This window comes from Heliconius melpomene, chromosome 12 (genome assembly GCF_056956725.1).
Source record: "Heliconius melpomene rosina isolate 202511_hmr_F chromosome 12, ASM5695672v1, whole genome shotgun sequence".
In the NCBI taxonomy this organism is placed as follows: domain Eukaryota; kingdom Metazoa; phylum Arthropoda; class Insecta; order Lepidoptera; family Nymphalidae; genus Heliconius; species Heliconius melpomene.
The window spans coordinates 4,139,001-4,159,061 of NC_140400.1; the positions used below are offsets into that span (position 1 = coordinate 4,139,001).

At 33.5% G+C, this 20,061-nt stretch overlaps 1 protein-coding gene across 1 annotated transcript in view; it reads left to right on the top strand.

The window, feature by feature from the left end:
• The first annotated feature begins 1,874 nt into the window (after positions 1–1,874).
• The window catches only part of LOC146533484 (E3 ubiquitin-protein ligase RNF123-like), a 31,462-nt gene continuing 13,275 nt past the window's right edge, over positions 1,875–20,061 (top strand). Inside the window, 27 exon segments of the mRNA XM_085195333.1 lie at positions 1,875–2,029; positions 2,352–2,463; positions 2,690–2,759; positions 3,224–3,366; positions 5,136–5,329; positions 6,946–7,071; positions 7,564–7,714; positions 8,376–8,513; positions 9,339–9,521; positions 9,837–9,989; positions 10,184–10,293; positions 10,781–10,899; positions 11,330–11,383; positions 11,507–11,619; positions 11,870–11,989; positions 12,286–12,395; positions 13,141–13,248; positions 13,847–13,935; positions 14,196–14,301; positions 14,626–14,773; positions 15,097–15,196; positions 15,612–15,703; positions 16,278–16,427; positions 17,342–17,439; positions 18,581–18,653; positions 19,004–19,133; positions 19,787–19,949. Of these exon segments, the coding sequence (XP_085051459.1) occupies positions 1,899–2,029; positions 2,352–2,463; positions 2,690–2,759; positions 3,224–3,366; positions 5,136–5,329; positions 6,946–7,071; positions 7,564–7,714; positions 8,376–8,513; positions 9,339–9,521; positions 9,837–9,989; positions 10,184–10,293; positions 10,781–10,899; positions 11,330–11,383; positions 11,507–11,619; positions 11,870–11,989; positions 12,286–12,395; positions 13,141–13,248; positions 13,847–13,935; positions 14,196–14,301; positions 14,626–14,773; positions 15,097–15,196; positions 15,612–15,703; positions 16,278–16,427; positions 17,342–17,439; positions 18,581–18,653; positions 19,004–19,133; positions 19,787–19,949 (3,284 nt within the window). The 5' untranslated portion in view covers positions 1,875–1,898.

A 20,061-nucleotide genomic window follows, 5' to 3' on the forward strand; every position in this document is an offset into this window, starting at 1 on the left:
AAACTTTTTATTATTTATTTACTCGAATATTTGTAAGAATTAGAGTTATGTACGAAGTAGGTAACATAAATAAGTTGTAATAGTATAAAGAATTTTGTTATAACTCAACGAGAACTTTTGACTTAGTGGTCAGTGTTTGGATGGTTTCCAAGAGCGGTTTGAGATCCCGTTACGTTAATTTTATTTCTATCCTAAGTATGGAATAGGATTTTTTTACAAACATTATTTGAAAATATAGTAGCCTATAAAATTCCAAATCCCTAGTGGGAATTGAACTGTGCAAATTTAAGACTCATATGATTATGAGAAAATCAGAATGGGATTGTAAGAACTGGACCAAATTAAAATAGGACCACACGGGAAGCACCAGCGTTCAAATAAAAAAATAATCATCAACATCGGCCCAGTCGAAAGTTCAAACAAATATAAAAAGTACAGTCGAATTGAGAACCTCCTCCTTTTATAAAAGTCGGTTAAAAAAACTCATTTATGGTCTCTAAGCCAAAAGTCTCTTAGCTTACAGGATTTTCCCAAATAAACTGGGCACCACGCTCGCTTATTTCACGCGCTATTAAAATTTATGAACGGACCTGTTTACAAGCGAAAAAGAATGACCTTTGTAGCCCTGAAACGCGGTTTCAGATAAAAAAAGTCTATTTCAGAAAACTTATTATACCTTTCGATGTAAATGGGACGCCACGTAAGAATTATTGTCACGAATAAAACTACTTTCATTTTCTTATCGTTGGTTGGGTAGCTGTTTTTTTTATTTATTTGTAGTAAACAAATATAATTATTAACTTGAAGTATATTTTTAATACACAAGCAATATTAAAGAATTTAATTTAAAGGAAGCCCTCGTGGCGGAGAGCTCAAGCACGCGATTGCAAACGCAACGAGTATGGGTTCAATTCACTCTCAGGGTAATGACATATTTAATATTTGTATTTCCTCCCTCTGGCAATGAGGTAAAGTGCGACGTTGAGTTCTGCCACTCAACACACAATGGTTCAAGAATTAAAAAAAAAAATAGCCGGCCAGGAATTTAGGCGACTTTTAAATCGTTATCTGTGGTCTTTGCAATCGTTGTAATTAAAAAAAACTAACGTCATTATAGACATTTTAATAATTTTACATGTGACGTCTCCATTTTTTCTATGTGAAAGTTTATTTTTGAAGCTCTTACAGAGTATCATTAATTAAAATTTGTTTTATATTTGTTTTGTTTTATATTTATTTTGGTAAACACGTATAATATTATAATTCTTTAATTATAATCAAGTGAGTTACTAAGTTATTATTTTCTTAAGTTTATAATTATACCAAAATTGGGTTAGGATAATTATTTGTGCTGAAATTTATTGAAACATTCTCTTTATGAAATATATTTATGTACGTTTCTTATTACTTGCCAATGCAAAAGATTTTAAGTACGATCAGTCCAACTAAATAAACTAAAAGCTGCCTAATTAAAAATAAGATTTTTCTGCTGTGAATTAAGCAGATTCTTGTGAGGAAATTAAATATTGAATATTTTTATTCTTTCGCAAAGCGTAACGTTAAGTTTTGTCACTAGTGTTGCCAGAAGTCCCGATTATTAGCCCAAAATTTGAATGTCCCGAGCGGAGCCGCTTTTTAATTCTTTGTTAATTACTTTAAAAATTCCAGAGAAAAGTCCCGCTTTTTCCCGAGACAAAATCTGGCAAAGCTGTTCTTCAGAATTCAGTGAAAAGTGGGAAGTAGGAAGTGTCTTAATATAAGGCTCCCTCTTTCTACTCTACTTTGTGTGAGATACAGCGAGAAGCTGAAAAAAAGTCAAAGCATGGGGATAGATAACATATATTTTAATTATTATGTATCATTCGCAGGAAAATTTCACTAAACTACCTAAAACGGCTATGCTGAACGTTCTCCGCTCGATGTTCGGCATATGCAGTAGTTCAGCAGAGAAGGGGGAGGTCCATGACATGATACGCAAGGTTTTTGGCAGCGAGTTGGTTATGAAGGATAATAGTGATAAACATAATCAGTAAGTAATCATCACCATTCTGGCATAGTTGATTGTGGGTTCAATTCTTAATTAAATATTTATAAAAAAATATTTTTCTTTACCCCTGCTGATTTGGATAGATCCAAATAGATAAGAGATAAGGTGCGGTGAAAGGATCCGTCAAACCTGCAACATGTGTTAAATGGACGGAAGAATCTTATTGAGAACGTGGTAACACTAGATTCCCAGGTTCCCTCTGCCTACTCTGCTATATGTGGGATACAGGCAGAAGCTTAACCTAAACAAAAAAAATAACAGTTTATCAGTATGCCTTTATCTGATCTTCGTATATTCCTTTCAGGAGGACTAAGTACGTCACTCACATAAAAGAGAATCTATCGAAAATTCTAGACAGTAAAGTGGCCAGTCATAAACCAAAGTCTATGAAGAAACACGGCCCAATAACGTCTGAGGTATTTGAAATATTTTTTTCATAAATATTTTTTTAGCTTCACATCCTATAAATAATATACAGGTGGCAGGATAAAGCGTGCATAGGGTGAAGAAAACCAATATTCTTCGTTCTCTGAAATTCTGTGGGAAACGAATCCACTACCAGACCAGATGCTGTCCCATTTGCCACGAAGACATATTTGTTAACACAATAACATTATTATTTATTTTAAAGTAATTTAACAGAATGCTGATTCGTTGGATGACAGACCTGGACGTGTCGGACCTAGAATCGTAGTCTTTGATGCTACAACCGGTAAGGATATATTTTTAAAGCTTTTGTTTATATAGAATTCGACGTGTCTGTCTGACTTAACATTAGGTTCCCACTTACCCTAAGTCTACCCTGCCTACCTTGCTATGTGTGATAGAGCATGAAGCTGAAAAACCTAAAACTAACCTGTTTCCCATTTAAGTGATTCTATAAATAATAGATCTATTGAGGCACTATCAGTAATTAGATTTGCCAAACATCTATTGCAATAATATTGATTGATATTATAATGATTCCTTAAGACTATTACAATATTATTAGAGGCTATTAAAATGAATTACAATACCATTTGAGACATATTACAATTTGAAATAATCTTAATTTTATGGAAATTAAGATATTTAGTTATTCATAGAATACATTATAATTTTAACCTAAACTAAAAAATAATTAAAATTATCTTTTTTTATTATATTTTTAAGAATTTTATAGTCCATTCTGTCCAGGAACTGGAAGACTAGTCCTAGTTGGCGACGAGCGAGTGAGTGTGCAGGGATTGTCTAGCTTCGCAACGATACGTGCCACCGCTTGCGTGTATGCGGGAAAGTGGATGTATGAAGTACAGCTGGGTACTAAGGGTATAATGCAAGTAAATAACTTTATATATTTTTATTTTATAGTTTAATATTTTAACCCGTGTTAGACGTAGTGAAAACACTATACGTTGATTGGTGGGGCTCAGTACTGCTCTTTTTCTAGCAGAGCAGGCAATTATATTTTAGCCGTAAAAAATCGTCTTCAAACAAGAAGCTTGTCAGTTAAACTTATATGATTTGATTATTGTTAAATCTTAAAAACACTTAGTTCTCATTTTTTTCCGAAAATATAATTATAACGAGATGATCCTCGTTTCATCAAAAGCGGTTCAGTAGTTCTTAAGATATGAGGACCTACGCACTTCTTGTGCAAGTAATTGACAAATATAAAAGTCTGCGTAACTATATAAATTACTTTCATTATTTATATATGAAATCGCCGATTTTAAAATTACAAGGTTCTTTTCAAGGTCTTACCAGACGGAATATTAAAGTAATTTCTTTTGACGATCGCATAGAAAATTATTAGATTTTCCGTTGAAAGCTTTCAAAGGCGAGCGTGTGATGTTAAGTAGAGACACGGCTTGGAAGTGGCTTGGCACTTAATTATGCAGGTAATTGGTTCAAAGGTACGCTATATTAACTTACTTAATGCCGATCTCTGTGTGATGACATTGAATTTTCATATAAACTGTTTATTTTATGTTAAAACGGTGAGCTGAGCTGTTTTTAATTAAATTTCGCTTTAAAAAATAGGACACTAGTTTTTTTTGTGTTTAGTATATATTTTATTAATAATATAAAATCTGCTTAGGGGCCAGTCGTAACGCAGGGGCAGTTTGTGGGTTTCATTCCCACTTGAGGAAATAAAATAACTTGGGGCGCGAACCGGACCTCAATTTTGACTCGCTCGCTCGATCTTGGCAGTGTTCACATGTTGAGCGAAGCGAGAAATTAATTTTTGAATTTTTAGAATTTTTTCAACAAAGAGTGTAAAAAGTCTCCAGTAGAGCACTCCACTCGCTTCGCTCAACTAATATTTTCATTTCTTCGCTTTGGTATCCAGGCAAAGTCCAGGAAAATAGATAGCGCAGTGTCTTATGTCTAGGCTCCCTTTGCCGACCCTGATGTCAGGATAAATATACATTAGCATTGAATTCATTATATATAAAAAAATATTAAAAAATAAACAACGCCAAATGTCCTTCTCTAATGCCCGTATAAGCGCATTTCAGGGGCAAGGTCTGATTGAGTGAAAGCGCCCTAATTGGATAGTGATCGGGTTTGACTCGACTGTTCCATTTGTGATTCTGTCCGCGACATTTATATATGGGATACTTGACTACTTGTTAATTGCCTGCTATTTGTAGGACTTTATTGATTTCTTTTATATTATACAGCTTCACACTAGAAGAATATGCAGAGAAAATGTAGTGTTAAAACACTCCGATCCCACTTTCCGCCGAATGAGGCATTGCGTGTTGAGTGGCGGAACACAACGCCGCGCTTTGCCTTGTTACCAGATCGAGGAAATGAGAAAATAAATAAAAAATAATTCATTTCACCAAGTGGAACGTGAATCCACAACCGTCGCTTTTACATTGATACGCTTGTGCCACTGCGCCACTATGACCTCAATATCGCTTATATTACGTTTATATAAATACGTATCTATATATTTTGATATACTAATATTTTTTTTATAGCTTTTAATTTAAATTAAAATAATATATATATATATATATATATATATATATATTGTAAAATTTAAAATGTAATATCAAAATTATTGTTAAGACTAAAATTTTATCTAAATCCACAGATCGGTTGGTGCACATCGTCCTGCACCTTCTCAATGGACACAGGGGTAGGGGACACGGCTCACTCCTACGCTTTCGACGGCGGTAGAGTCAGGAAGTGGAACGTGGCGACGTGCCAGTACGGGCAGGCTTGGATGCCTGGTGATGTCATAGGTTCATGCCTCGACATGGATAAAGGAACGTTGGAATATTATAGGTATATTGTTATATGTATATTTATACTAATATTATTTAAGCTAATAGCTAAATTTTTTATTATTTAAGCTAATAGTTTGTTTGGCTGAATGCGCTAATCTCAAAAACTACTACTTCGAATTCTCTTATGTCCTTTTGACCATAAGGTCGAAGCTGCAAGTAAAAGCTTATATTTCTTTATAGTGTATAATTTTAATAAGAAACATAATTTATCGAGTTAGGCCTAGTTCGTATATTTGTAATTATAATTACATTAAAATATAAGAATTTTTATAGATTATCTGTTCACCGGTCTAAATTTAGAATTTAATAGTGGGTATATTATGCAAAAGTAAATATACAGATATATTTACTATTTTAGTAGTGTAGTGTTACCTATTACTTTATATATTAAATATATACTGTGATTTATTATAAAGAAAGATAACATTAAAATATGCGAAGTTTTGGTTGTTGGTGACAAGATTTTCTATGCGCGCGATGTTTATTTAGTCTAACGAACTTAGTTTCACGCATCATAAACTCGTGCGCAAATATTCGATCGTTAATTACAAAAGTGAAAACAAATCAACAAAGGTAAAATAAACGGAATGATAAACATACATTATACGAGCACCATGGAACCATCAGGGAGCCAGTCGTTGCGCAGGTTGTGGATTCGATTCCCATTCGAGGAAATGAAATGTTTTATATTTTAATTTCTTCGTTCTGGTGTCGAAATCACGGTGTTCAGTTCCGCCACACAACATGAGGGGAACGGGGTACAATGGAGCAATTATTGCCTGTAACTCAGTCTTTCGAAAAATTAAACTTCACTCGTTCTAGTTGGATAGTTTGAATAGCTGGTTAATTTTATTTGAATTTGAACTAGATTTAAACTCGTGCGTTCTTTTGAATATTCCCAAACAAGCTGCGCCACTGTAGCTTGGTTATCAAAAGTTGTTAAAACATTTTAATTCAGTATTTTTGTCCTGTTAGTTAAATTAAAGCCTTCTTGGGGGCTAAACATATTAATATATATTTAACGACATTATAGTAATCTTTGAATCTTCTTGTATAACTTTGTCTATTAGTGCTAATAACTAGATACATACATTTGGTAAATTTTGTAAAGATTGTTTACAAAATACCGTTTCTATGATAAGCGTGAACGAATGTGCAGACAAACAGACGAAAAATAAATAAATGTTTTAAGTTTTGTTACATTGGTACGAGTACATGCCCTCAATAATAGATTTGCTCAAATATACATGACAGCGATCGGTTACAATTTTATTATATCATAATTATGTATAGATAGCTCTGAAACTTTGCGAGAATGGATGATCGTTCCACACTCAAGCAAACACTACTGAACATCATCATTATCATCATCATCAACAGCCATCTTTTGTCCACTGTTGGACATAGGCCTTCCCCAACTCGCCACCACACTCGATGCTCAGCTTTTCGGACCCATCCGCTACCCGCCAACCTCTTTATGTCGTCGGCCCATCTGGCAGGGTTTCGTACGGGGTCTCCACTCTAAGACACAACAAACATATTTAGATAAAACTTTATAATATATATTATTATTATGGTTTAGTTATAGTTATATAATATAGTAATGCATTACAGAAACGGCACATCTCTCGGCATGGCCTTCGATAAGGTGACCCACGGCTCGGGCCTCGCCTACTTTCCGGCGGTCTCGTTGGCGATGCAGGAACATTTGTATGCGAATTTCGGTCACGTACCGTTCATGTTAGTATTGCTTATCTTATTTATATAATTTAAAATTATTATTTAGTTAAAAGTTTCAATATTTCACAGTGAATATAATGTATTTTTTATTATTATTGTTTTGAAATCTATTTCTAGAGTGCAAATCTTTCAGCAATGTTAACGAACCAATTTTTATTTTTTAACGATGTATACCTACATCTACTATAATTATTATGGATTTTGCAAATTACAAACAAGTTTACGAAAAACTATTTTTTTTGTAAAAGTAATTTTTATAAAAAAAATGGTTTAGCGATATCCCGTATGAATATATAATTAAGAATTTAATTTACCTCTTATTTACCGTATATTGAACATTTTTCTTCGAGTGGAATTACAGGGATCTATTTTATGATTTAAATAAAAAAAAACATATTTACCATTTTTCGGTATATTACATGATGTAAATTAGAGATAAGACTCCAAGTTTCCTAAGCCGAATAATGCTTTGGTCCTAACCTGCCTATACAGCTTTCCCATAGATGGATTCACACCATTACAAGCCCCTCCATACCACGAGTGCGCTAGAGCTACGATCTTATTTAAATCTTTAGAAGCCCTCATGGATGAATTGAATAGATTAACTAATCTTAAACCGCCTGTCGCAGCTAAAAGTAGTAAGGTGATTTCTATTTTATTTCTAATAACAAAATATTTTTTGAAGTCGTTGTTGGTGCAGTGGAACAGCATTTGACTGTAACGGTGTTGCATGTTTGATTCTCTCCCGGGGGAATGGTTAGGGGGAAAGTGGGTAACATAATATCTTAACTACTAAGTTATCTCTGCCCACCAGGCAATGCGGGAAAATGCGTGAAGCAGTTATTTTATATATTTTCATTTTTTATATAGGTAGGTTTTATATATAAAATATATGTTATTATTATGCATTTATAAGATTAATTTCATAAATAAAATAAATAATCGCCCCTGTAAAGTAAACATGGAACGTGTCTACGTGAAAAGGTCATGGATTTGAACTTTATTACGAAATATTTATATTTAGAAAAATTACGTTTCTCCCGTCTGGTCGAACAAAATGGGCATATGGTTGCCCTTCAACATTATGTATAATATATTTTAGTAGAGAAAGCAACTAAAAGCAAGTAACGAAGCATTATATATTTATTTAACTAAGAGATCTCGTAAGATCTCGTAAAGGAGGGTCGAATCCCCATCTATCGCGATTACAGTCAGATGCTGTTCCACTGCGCTGCGTTGGTGTTTAGTATTGGTTATTACTAAAATATTTTTAAAAATATTGCAATCTTTTTTATTAAATACAGACCAAATCCGATTCCTCTAAAGCGGAAATGGAAGTAGCTCTCCGAATACACAGCACGGATTCAGTATACACCCCTCGTGCATCACCACACAATATTGCGGACTCACAAAACGCGGAAATGAAGAAAATGTCGAAAAAGGTGATATATATATATATATATATGTATAACTAAATAACAAAACAGTTTTTGCTATTAAAAATTAAACTCGTAAAAAAAAATATTCCGATCATTTACAGAGACACAAGGTATCCCAGACTTTTCCTCGTTCATTTTTACAATGAGATAATAATATTTTAATTATTTATAGCCAAAATTTCATATGATAAGTTCCTATTTTTGAAGGTGACCGCCTTTTATATAAACTTTTGGCCGCAATTTTAGTCCCATGGGACTAGATTTTCCGAAATTCCTTTTAAGATTCTAGTTTTAAGTTAAGTTATTACTCACTTAACACTAGGTTCCCTCTGCCTATCCTGCTGTGTGCAGGGGACAGTGTGAAGCTGATCTGATATATATATCAATATAAAGTTTAATATTATATCCATTTCTATTATAAACTATAGTTTGTAGATAAAGCAAACTGTGTTCTAGTGTGTTTTGAGTTTAACTTAAACATTTTGACAAAGATCTATAAGAAGATTAGCTTTGTAATAGCTTCAAATGTTCAAAGTTGTAGTTGTTGTAATGTATATTGTATATACTAAAGACTTCTAAGCTAAGACCAAAAGTCGCTTCACGCTACGTCATTTCCCGTACACAGCAAGGAAGGCAGAGGGAAAATAGTGTTAAGACATTTCGTTCTTCACCAGCGGCGGAAGCTAAATTCTAGAGGCATTGTGCCTCGAGTGACTCGAAAAAAACGAAAAATGTGAAATGGAGTGTCTTAACACTAGGTTCCTTCTGTCTTCCCTGCTAGTGGCGGGATAGAGCGGAAAAAATAATTTACATATTTGATATTTCTAGGCGTTTCTAATGTCACTAACACGTCTAGTGGTGTCAGAATTGGGCTCTGTACTACGCTTGTCTTACATAGTAATATCAGAACTGCTCCCAAGATTTAGGGGGGCTCTTGGCTTGAGCTCTCGAGCTCTACATGTGGACCAAGCAGCCGTAGATTTCTATCAAAAAGCGAAGGATCAAAATTTTGTAAGTATAAATAAAACAGATACACTGTTTTATTATTCTTTACATTAATAAATTTAACTAATTTATATATTTTATTTTTAGGGTGTTCATTTCTTCGCTATGGTGTCAAGGCAAAGCGCGGCGTTGAGTTCCGTCAAACAACACGCAATGCTTTCAGAATTCGGCGGAAAGTAGACAACGCGCAACGGAGTGCTTTAACACTAAGTTTACTGTGTGCGGGATACGGCGTGATTTGATTTGATATTGAAAATAAACGACCTAATTACTGGCTCAACACAAATATAAATATAATAATTTTAAATATAAATTTTTCAGCGTGGCCTGGCACAAAAATTTCTGGCTCAACCTCAGCCTCGTCTCTGTACATTATTAGATTTGCTCTGGACCTTTCTGGAAGAAGCAGCCCTGTGTGATGTGTTAGAGCATTGTGTTGTCAGGCAATATCTGCTATATGATTTGGTTTCACCGGTCAGTGGTTGTATGTTTTCTCCGCTTTCTGCTTTTTAACCGACTCCAATAAAGGAGGTTATCAGTTCAATATATAATATTGAGGTCGTCATGTAATACGATACTGTGACATACTTATTTATAAAGAATTACTGTTTTAGAATATATTTAAATGAAATAAATTTGTGGACTAAATATATTTTTTCACTAATCAGGATATGAGTTTTACTCAGCAAATAGAAGTATTATATGTGATATGTGGACTGATGCAGCATCGAGAGACTCGTCACCACCTCGTTAAATACGTGTTCTTCAATAAAATAACGTTAGTCATTTTTGATTTATTAGACTAATTTACTGCTAGACACTTTACGCGTAGCAAAGGGTTTAGAGAGAGAGATTTTCTGCGTTATTAAAAAATAATTAGCTAAATCGATCGTATCGCAGCGACATAAGCGTGCGATTGTAACACCATGGTTGTAGTTTCGATTCCCACTAGGGGGAATGAAATATTTCATATTTTTATTTGCTGGCTTTGGTAACGAGAGAAAGCGCGACGCTGAGTTCCCGTGAGGTTCCCCACAATGTGGTGAGTAATTAAGTTCCCAAATTCTCTCTGTCTACACTATTATGCGCGGTAGCGGCAATATGCCAAGCAATTTTGCCAATTTATAATGAATCAGTTATTAGATATATGTATTAACAACAAAATTCCAACGTAAACTACGAACCCTATAATCGTATTTAAAAAAAAAAAATACATTAAAACGTATAGGAAGTCTGAAAAATAAGATTCCCTGCAATTTGTATAGGTTTGACAACTTCTTGCATATCAAATGTCCAGATGAAAGTGTGTTGAAGACAGTTATACGTAAGCCGTGGTGGCAGCGCCCCACATCGGTGCAAGGCGAAACGGATCCGAGGATCGCTGGTCAGTTTCAATTATCATCATTTCTACGGCGTAGGGTAGGGGAAAGAGTGCGACAGTAAACGTGACAGGTTGTAGGTTTGATTCCCACTTGAAGAAATTAAATATTTAAAATTTTCATTTTACTCGCTCTGGTAACGAGGCAAAGCGCGGCTTTGGGTCCCGTTACTCATCACGCACTGTCTCCAGAATTTGGTGGAAAGTGGGGTTCAGCAGTGTCTTAATGAGAACGAACTTGTATTAAACAAGGTGCCAGGTTTCTTCTGTCTACCCTGCTGTGTGCAGGATACAGCGTGAGCTAAGAAATTATTTGCAAGTAGTAGTATAATAGGTCTTTTGAGTCGTCTCTCGTGGCTTGGAGAGACCATGATGCCGTGATTTGTATGGATTGAAACATATTTTATAATAAATAAACAATTCTATTTGCTTGTAGAAATGGCCGAAAAGGGCACGCTTAAGAATAGTCCATTATTGCAACGCGGACCCAGTAAGTACTATTCAAAGCAGTCTAAATTTTATTTTTATTATTTTTAAAAAGTCAATAGAATATGTAAATATATTTTTAAATATTAATAAATATAATGTTTATAAAAAAAATAACAATTTATAGATAAAACAAGTAAATTGACGCCTGTCATTGTTGATGAGTCATATATCGAAGCCCAATATAAAGAAGATTGTACTAAAATTACAAAGGCTGTTGCACCTCTTGAACAAATTCAGGTAAGTTTTTACTATTATTAAATTTAAGTTATATTTAGATAATAAAAATAAATTGTTCTAGTCATGCATCAATAGTATTCCATTAACATAAAAATAAGTAAAAGTTTTAGTAAAAGATATCCTTAACATTTCAAAAGATCAAGAACCTGATGGATGTTGAGGTTTTTGTGTAGAATTTTTTGTGGTTATAGGACTATTGTCTTTTAGTCTCAACAGAACTACCAAATTAATAAATAATTTTTGCATTTAGTTGGAGTTTCTCTTAATGCTCTTGGATAACTCGGATGGAACAAACATGGTGCCGTCCACGAGGAAGATCTTCTTAGAAAAGTTCAGAAGATACATAATGGACAACTGCATTTTAGATATGGTGAGTGCTAAAGGAAAAGATAATTAAAAATAACATATTACAAGCACGCGCCTATTGCGTATATGAAATCCAATTACCATTTCATACTTCAAAGAAAACAAAATAATTGATTATATAAATAATTGATAAATAAATAATTGATTAGTAGGGAATAAATGTAAATATTATCTAAATTATTTCAATTTTCCCCGTTCTGGAGAACAAAGCGAGTCGTTCATTTCCGTCACTCGCCGTCGTCACGCACAAAGGTGTTTTGTTTTTGTAAATATGATTTCTTTCTAACAAATAATTTACAGAGGCTATTCAACATTTCGAGAAACTCGCCGGCAATATCTTGGTGTTGCCACGCGCGGCTCCTGACAATAGTACTTAAATTGTGGAACGAGACTCCTTTACAAGATATACCGTAAGATATTTTTCTTCACATAAAAAAACAAGCTTTATTATTATATTATTCCATGTGTATTTTAATCATATTATACTATTTTTATTCCAAGTGTATTTTAATCAAGTGTCAAGATACTTCCTACTCCGCTTTCCATCTGGACATTGCGTGTTAAGAGTTGCGTAACTTAACGCCGCACTGGATCGAACCCATAACCATGACATTTACAACATTACTTATATTTATTGCCCGTAAGCAAATAACTTCATGAATTACATTTGCCTATTTTATAATTATCTTGATATCCAAAGTATAGATTCTCTTGTTTTCTGTAATTTTATGTGCTTACATTCTAACCTTATTAAAGATTGTTTTTTGTTTGCTTGTCACAGATCCTGTAAGCTGCTTAATTTTTGGTTCATAAAGACTTTTTGTTTCTATAGAACTGAAGGCTGAAATGTCTTTGTTTTTGTTGATTGTTGTGCTGATGTTACTTATTAAGAAAACGTATAAAAATTTAAACGGATTTTTATGTTTATTTAGAGATAATTTAATTTTGTTCTTAAATAATTTAAATATAATGTTATTTTTCGAGAGATTGTATGAAATACCTATAATACTACTACTAGTGATACTACTTAAAAAAAAAGTCTTTGTTCCACCAAAAAAGTTCTAATAATATGTGTATAATATTACAAATATACTAATAATATTTGTATAATATAATTATACACATTATAAAAGTTACACTTTATAATATTTTCAGACATATGCCCCCCCACATACCAACAAGAACGTTTATAAATGGAGATCTAGATTTCTACAACGTCGATCGTCTCGGAGGCGTTTTACCGTTTCTCGTCAGAACGCTACGGTTCGTAGAGATGCTACGCTCGTAGAACTTGTTGATTCCATTTTTACTTTAGCAACGTTTCTTGTTTTGTATGTGTAACCATTAATTTGATATCGTCGTAGCGTCTTACCACAGCACCTGGCTGGTTAAAATTAACTGAAAAAATGGTGTCGGGGAAATAGCACAGCGTTGAGTTACGCCACTCGACATGCAATAATTTAAATTCGTACGAAAAATAGAAAAAGGTCTTGCTACACTGCTACTTACTACATTAGGTTGTCTATGCTTACTTTCCGCGTTAAGCTGAAAAAAAGTGATCACTGCCTAAGAGAACATAGTAATTAGTTGCTTTGTCAATGACATCGCTTTTTTCTTCTTTTTTTCACGCTATATCCCATATGTAGATAGACATGTGAGTAGACAGAGGGGCTCAAATGATGAAAGACTCCGCTCTCCACTTTCCGCCCAATTCGATACTCAATGCTGCTTGTTTTTCTCGACACCATAGGCGAAGAAATGAAAAATTAAGAATCGAACCTGTAACCTATCGCATTTACCGTCTTACGTTTGTGATCCTGAATCACGACTCACGACTTCAATTAATTTCTCCAAAACGCAGGCAAGATTTAATCAATGTCCTTGGAGAAGACAACCCATATGTACTGAGTTTTGAACCGAATTACAACAGAGGAGGTGGAATTGATACTGGTGAATATATAAGTACTTATATTTTTTTTATATTGCCCATTTTTAGTTTTATAGGTTTAGTTTAGGCTTTATAATTTATCTTTATGGTATTTCCTTATCTATGTTTCTTTTTTCTGTCCTTAAAATTTTGTAGGTTTTTATACAATTTCTCGGTTTCAAAGGAAGACGTTAAAAAGATTTTACACAATAATACAAGAATCTTTACACATAGTTAAAAAATCATATTATTTCATATCTCCCTATAAAAAATAACTTCATAGGAGTGAGTGACATGGCCGGAGTGTCCCCGGGCCTGGCGACGCTGCCACAAGTCATATCGTCCATGGCAAGATTCTTGCATCAACCAATGCCTCAAATTGCTGACAGGTACCAAACAAAAGCTTCTCGAAGCAAATGCTAGTAAATACTTTTATATTGTCCCAGACGTAGTAGGTCTCATTACTTGCTTGTTCTCTTTTTAATAAAATATTGCTTATTTATATGTATTTCGTATATTAAATGAAAATTATTGAAAATATTATTTTAAAATCAATATTTAGTTATACATAGATCTAATGGAACGGGAAGTTCTGCAAAAAATACTTGTATCATCATGTTCTTTAAATTATTTAGTTTTACTTAAAATACGGCTAGCAATACGTGAGTTGTCCTAAAGTAATTTAATGCATTTATTTATAGTATGAACTATAGAACAGCCGGTGAAACTGCACTAGCGCTCAAAGGAACACGGTCTATGATGCCGGGGGCGGGCTCCGTGGACACCAGAGCGGCGTACATGCGTCTTGTTGATGGTTTACTCGCTTTATATCATGGTGCGGCTGTTAAATATACTGAAAAGGTTATTATTGTTTGCTATTCTAGACTGGCGTGACTGCAACGGGTTCAATATCCGCTTGGAGAAATTAATTATTTTCACTTGACCAAGACCAAAAAATGGCAGCGCTTAGTTAGTCCATGTCAATACAATATCTTGTCGAATTGGGGTGGAAAATGAAACCGTTTTCCACCATAAAAGGTCTATTAATAAATGTTGACAATGTTTGAAAAATTGCTTGTATGAAGTCATTTTACATTAACCTTAGAACGTGTTAAAAGTATATATTTTTAAATAATAAGTTGCTTTTGATTTAATAATTAATGCATTTCTTTTTTTATTTTTAGCTTTGCGAAATTCGAGATAATCAATTGGACATGGCCGATTGTCTCCATGATATAGAACAAAGAATTTTTACCGTGTACAATGAAATTCATTTGATTACAGGTATTTAGAGTAAATAATTATCGATTTTTATTAATTTTTACATGAAATATATCATTTTAATATAAAAAAACATATTTAAGTACTACTGTACCCGCTTCAGATATAAAATGATATCCAAGACAAAGACAAACTGATGAGAGTCTGAAAATGATAAGTCGTTTTTAGGGTTCCGTACCTCAAAAGGTAAAAACATCCTTATGCGATGACCATTTATCTTGAAATCGCGTAGATGTGTCCAGCTTAAATTAATAATGTATATGGGCAAACTTAACTTTGTCGATTTTTTTTAAGTTATAGTTCCCATTAACATACAATCCTGGTATGGATACAAAGCCTTGGTGACCGAGTCCGACTCGCACTTAACCAGTTTTTTTGTAATATTATAAATATACTTATGATATTAAATCGATCACAGGTGATACAAAAGGCCTTAGCGACCAAGACACGAAATATAAGCTTACATTAAATATTTTGACAGAACTGGAACGATCCCAAAGTGTTTATTTAGTGAGTGTAATACATATTTTTGTACACTATCAATTTAATTTGTTTTTTTTTTAAATTAATTAAATTAAATCATTTATTTTTATATTTATTTTAATAAGCATTTCCCAACTTTGGTGATAAAATGGGCGAATTTGAGTTCGGCCACTCAACAGACAATGAAAGGTGATGAAAAGTACAAGCGTTACGTTCTCTATGTCTACTTTGATATGCAAGATGAATAAAGTATGATGCATTAAAATTCGTGAAGAAGGATGCTTGTTCTACTTTCACGAAAAAATATGAACAGATTTAGATGAAACTTTACATAAATATAGCTTATACGTCACAAGAAAATTAAATATTTAATATTTTCATTTCATCTCTCTGGTAACGAGGCAAAGCGTGCAATGCCTCCTGTGTTTTGCGGAAAATGAGGAACAGAAGGAACTTAAAACCAGGTTTCCAGGTTCCCTTTGCTTACTTTGCTATGTGCGGGATACAGCGTGAAGTACCTAAAATAACTTGTAATGCTTTTTAATAAGCCACATTTGGATCATTGGTATAATAACTATATTAAATTACTATTATATAACAGGAGAAATTGCAAACAAGTGCGTTACAAATGGCGTGGGTGATGGGTGCGATATGGACGCCGCAACGACAATTAGAACTAACGAAACAATTCACAGGAACTCTCTACTCTCTGCGTGTTGCTTCCGACTCTGAATATGCTAAACATGTTCACGTAATATTACTGTGATTTTTTTATTTTACGATAATATTATTAGAAATAGTCTAAACATTGTCTTTATTTTGTTTGTGTTTTTTTGTAATTGTATAAGCCATAATGAGATACAGTTGGAACTTGTTGGATTGAGGGGTAACTATCATAGTTTTAAATCCCAATTGAAGTGATCCCATAATACAGAAGTTTTAGAGTATATTTTGCCAACTGTAAATGAAGTACGTAAATAGCGTTACAGCGTTCGACTATAAACGGTCGCAGATTCGATTTTCGCTCGGACAATTTATTATAATTTCCTCAACATGCAAAGTCTCGAATTTGAATGGAGAGAGTAGAACGGAGTGTCCCTATACAAGGCTTTTCCCCTAAGCGGGATAGGTAGAGTCCTCTCTACGAAAAGCGTGAAGCTGCTTCTTTGTATTTAGTATCTACTTAATTTCCATTATGTGCGTACAGTTTTTTTTTTATTTTCTGAATATACTTTTTTATGTCAAGAATCCATTTTGTAATGAGAAGTGGAGAACTCTACTTGCCCAAAGTATCCACTTTTCATTCCCATTGTTCAATATTTGCTTGGAGAATTTTTTTTCCATTCCGTAATCAATAAAATGTGAAACAATAAAATTGAAATGTCATTTCCGTATCGTTGTCAAGTATCACTTGGCCGTGGATCTATACTGTATAAGGTCTAAATAAATTTAAAAATAGAGAGTACGTTTTCGCACTCTAATGTAATAAACATTACCTTGCATGTTGGGCGGCGTTGAGTTACGCCATTCAGCACACAATGTCTCTGTGTGGACGGAAAAGAAGTGTCTGGATATTAGGTTCTCGCTGCATTAGTATTATTTAGTTCTAGTATTAGTATTATTTATTTATAAATATTATAAAATGATACTATAATTATTATTTAGGCTGCAAGTAGAGAGATATTACCTGGCAAGAGCTCAATACTAACTTTTCACAGCTATGCATCACTTCAATTGGAATACACCTCCAGCTCCGATCTAAGGTGAGATGAAAATTTAATTATTATTCATTCACACAAACATAAATCGTACATAATATTTATTAAAAAAAATTTTAGAAAGAGGGAACCTAGGAACCAAGTGTTCAGACATTCTTTTTTCATTAAAATTCTTCCTTTTCCCATTTCCAGTGGAATTCTGGAGGCATTGCGTGTTGACGTTGCGCTTTGCCTCGTTACAAAAGCACGTAAATGAAAATTATTAAATATTTATTTTCCTCGAGTGGGAAGCAAAACCGCAACGTAATATATACATTTATTTTATATATAATTATCATATAATATAAAAAATATAGTTCAATTGATTGTATAAGTACATGAAAAATTAAACCTTATTTATCTAAATCATTACTGCTAAAAATGCGAGAGAAGTTCGAACGAAGCCGTCGTTTAATACCAATGAATGCGCAATTTTTCCCGTCGTTGGAAAGACTGAATAAATATAACGAAGATTAGATTTAAATAATATATATTGGCTAGTATTAAGCTTGCACAGAGTAATGGATAGCAACCAGAGCAAATAATTTATACAGTGACCTCTACTAAGACTATGCACGTATATTACGTACGTGCTTATTTATCTTGCATTTCGTAAGGTGTTTAATTATTAGGGAGAGTGGCGATAAGTTTGATTTTCCAATTTTTACAAACTTAGATATTATGTATTTTATCATCCACATTAATATATTTACATAATATATTTACAAAATATATAATTATGGAATATAATGATTTAAATGAAGTGCAACAATTGTATTTAAGCTGTCATGGCACAGTATACGCGTTAGTTGAGGGTTCGATCCCCTTTCGGGGAATGATTACATTATTTTTTTATATCCCCGCTTCTATAAACAGGGCGTGGTCTTAAGTTAGGCCATTCAAAAAGCACTCAAGGCCTATAATATTGGACGGAAAGTAAATAGATAGAAATATATAATATTTATTTCACACAAAGCTGTTACAGGAAAATAAAGGATATTAAAATAAATCCAGAACGTGCAAAGGTGTTACTGCTGATAGCAATCTCTTATAAACAACCTTTGGAGACAGGAATTCTAAGAGCTACTACGGGCTAGTGCAAATTTTGAACTTTTAAAATTATCCCAAGTTATTAAATTGTTCACAGTCCTCAAACACCGACGTCGAGGGCGGCCACACCACGCGCTCTTTCAAACACACAAATTGGTTAGAATTTTCTAGCAATTATACACTCGTATTATACTATATATTATATTTTTATCCACTAACTAATAAAATTTCCAAAAGAACGGTGTAAAGTTTAAGTATATAATTTATCAATTATACATAATTGTAAATATTTCTATTAAATTTAAATTTATTTAATTTGTATATCGATTATACAACTATTTTAATAGTTTACTTGCATAGTGTTTCTCTTTATTATATTCTTAGCTATAGGGCCTGTTTTTTTTTCATTTTAAAAAAATATGTTACACAGTTGGTGTTTGAACTAGATTCCACTAACCTATCCTGCTATATGGGGGACACAGCGTACATCTAAACAATATAATATTATCTCATAGCACAGAACAGTGGTCCAGAGTTCACAGAATCCCTCTTCGCCTTCGTGCCGGAATACCACGTGGACGCCATGCTCGAACTATGCAACACTTTGAGGCTTTATATGCATCCTACTGTACCGGTACAACAAGTACCAGGTAAAAAAATGATTTTATCTATAATTTCCTTTTTAGTAATAAATATATATTGTACGTGAGTAAAAATATCTTAAACTTTTGTATATAAAACTATTTTATTATAATAAAATACAATTTTAATTAAAACTAGTTCTTAACTATAAGAGTGCTGGTAGTGGAATCGCCTTATCCCTAAGGTTGGTCGGCTTTAATACAAATTCGGGTGTCCCCACCCCTGTGGCTCGTTTCCCACGATGCTTTGTTTCTCATGGAGTTATTATATGAAATTTTCTCGAAGTCGGAAATCAGCGAGCCTATTGTCATCGACATCCAAATGTTCATGTGCCCCAACATGTGCAGCAGGGTTCTCGTAATGCTTTTAAAAGACTTTCTCTCGGAGTCGTAAATCTACCATAGGCCCACATGCCGTCGGGCACTTGTTTAATATTTATTATCTTTTATTTAAACCATGTGTTACAACAATGTTAGACTAGGTTGACTCGTGTATAATTCGTTCCTAAATACCCACAAAAACTTATATACAGTTTTTATTATAAATATTCAGTTAGTTCTTAAAGAATTCATACATATCTCATATATCCTGAGGAATGTAAAGCAAATTTCTGTGTTCATATCTATTCCATCCTTATATAATTTATTTAATTTTCATTCAGATTGGGAAGAACTTGTAGTTTCCTGTGCAACTTTCCTCTGCGCCGAATTCGCGGACTCCCGCATCGTCCTGGCTAGTACTAGAGAATCTTTAGTGCAGACTTTAGCGTCGTTTGCCACACAACCAACCACTATGCGGGCTATTGAACGAGTGCCTTTGAAACAGTAAGTAATACTAAAACAATAAAAATTAAAAAAATAATCAGCTTCACGCTGTATCCCGCACACAGCAGGGTAGGGAGACCGACAGAGGGAACCTAGTGTTAAGACACTCCGT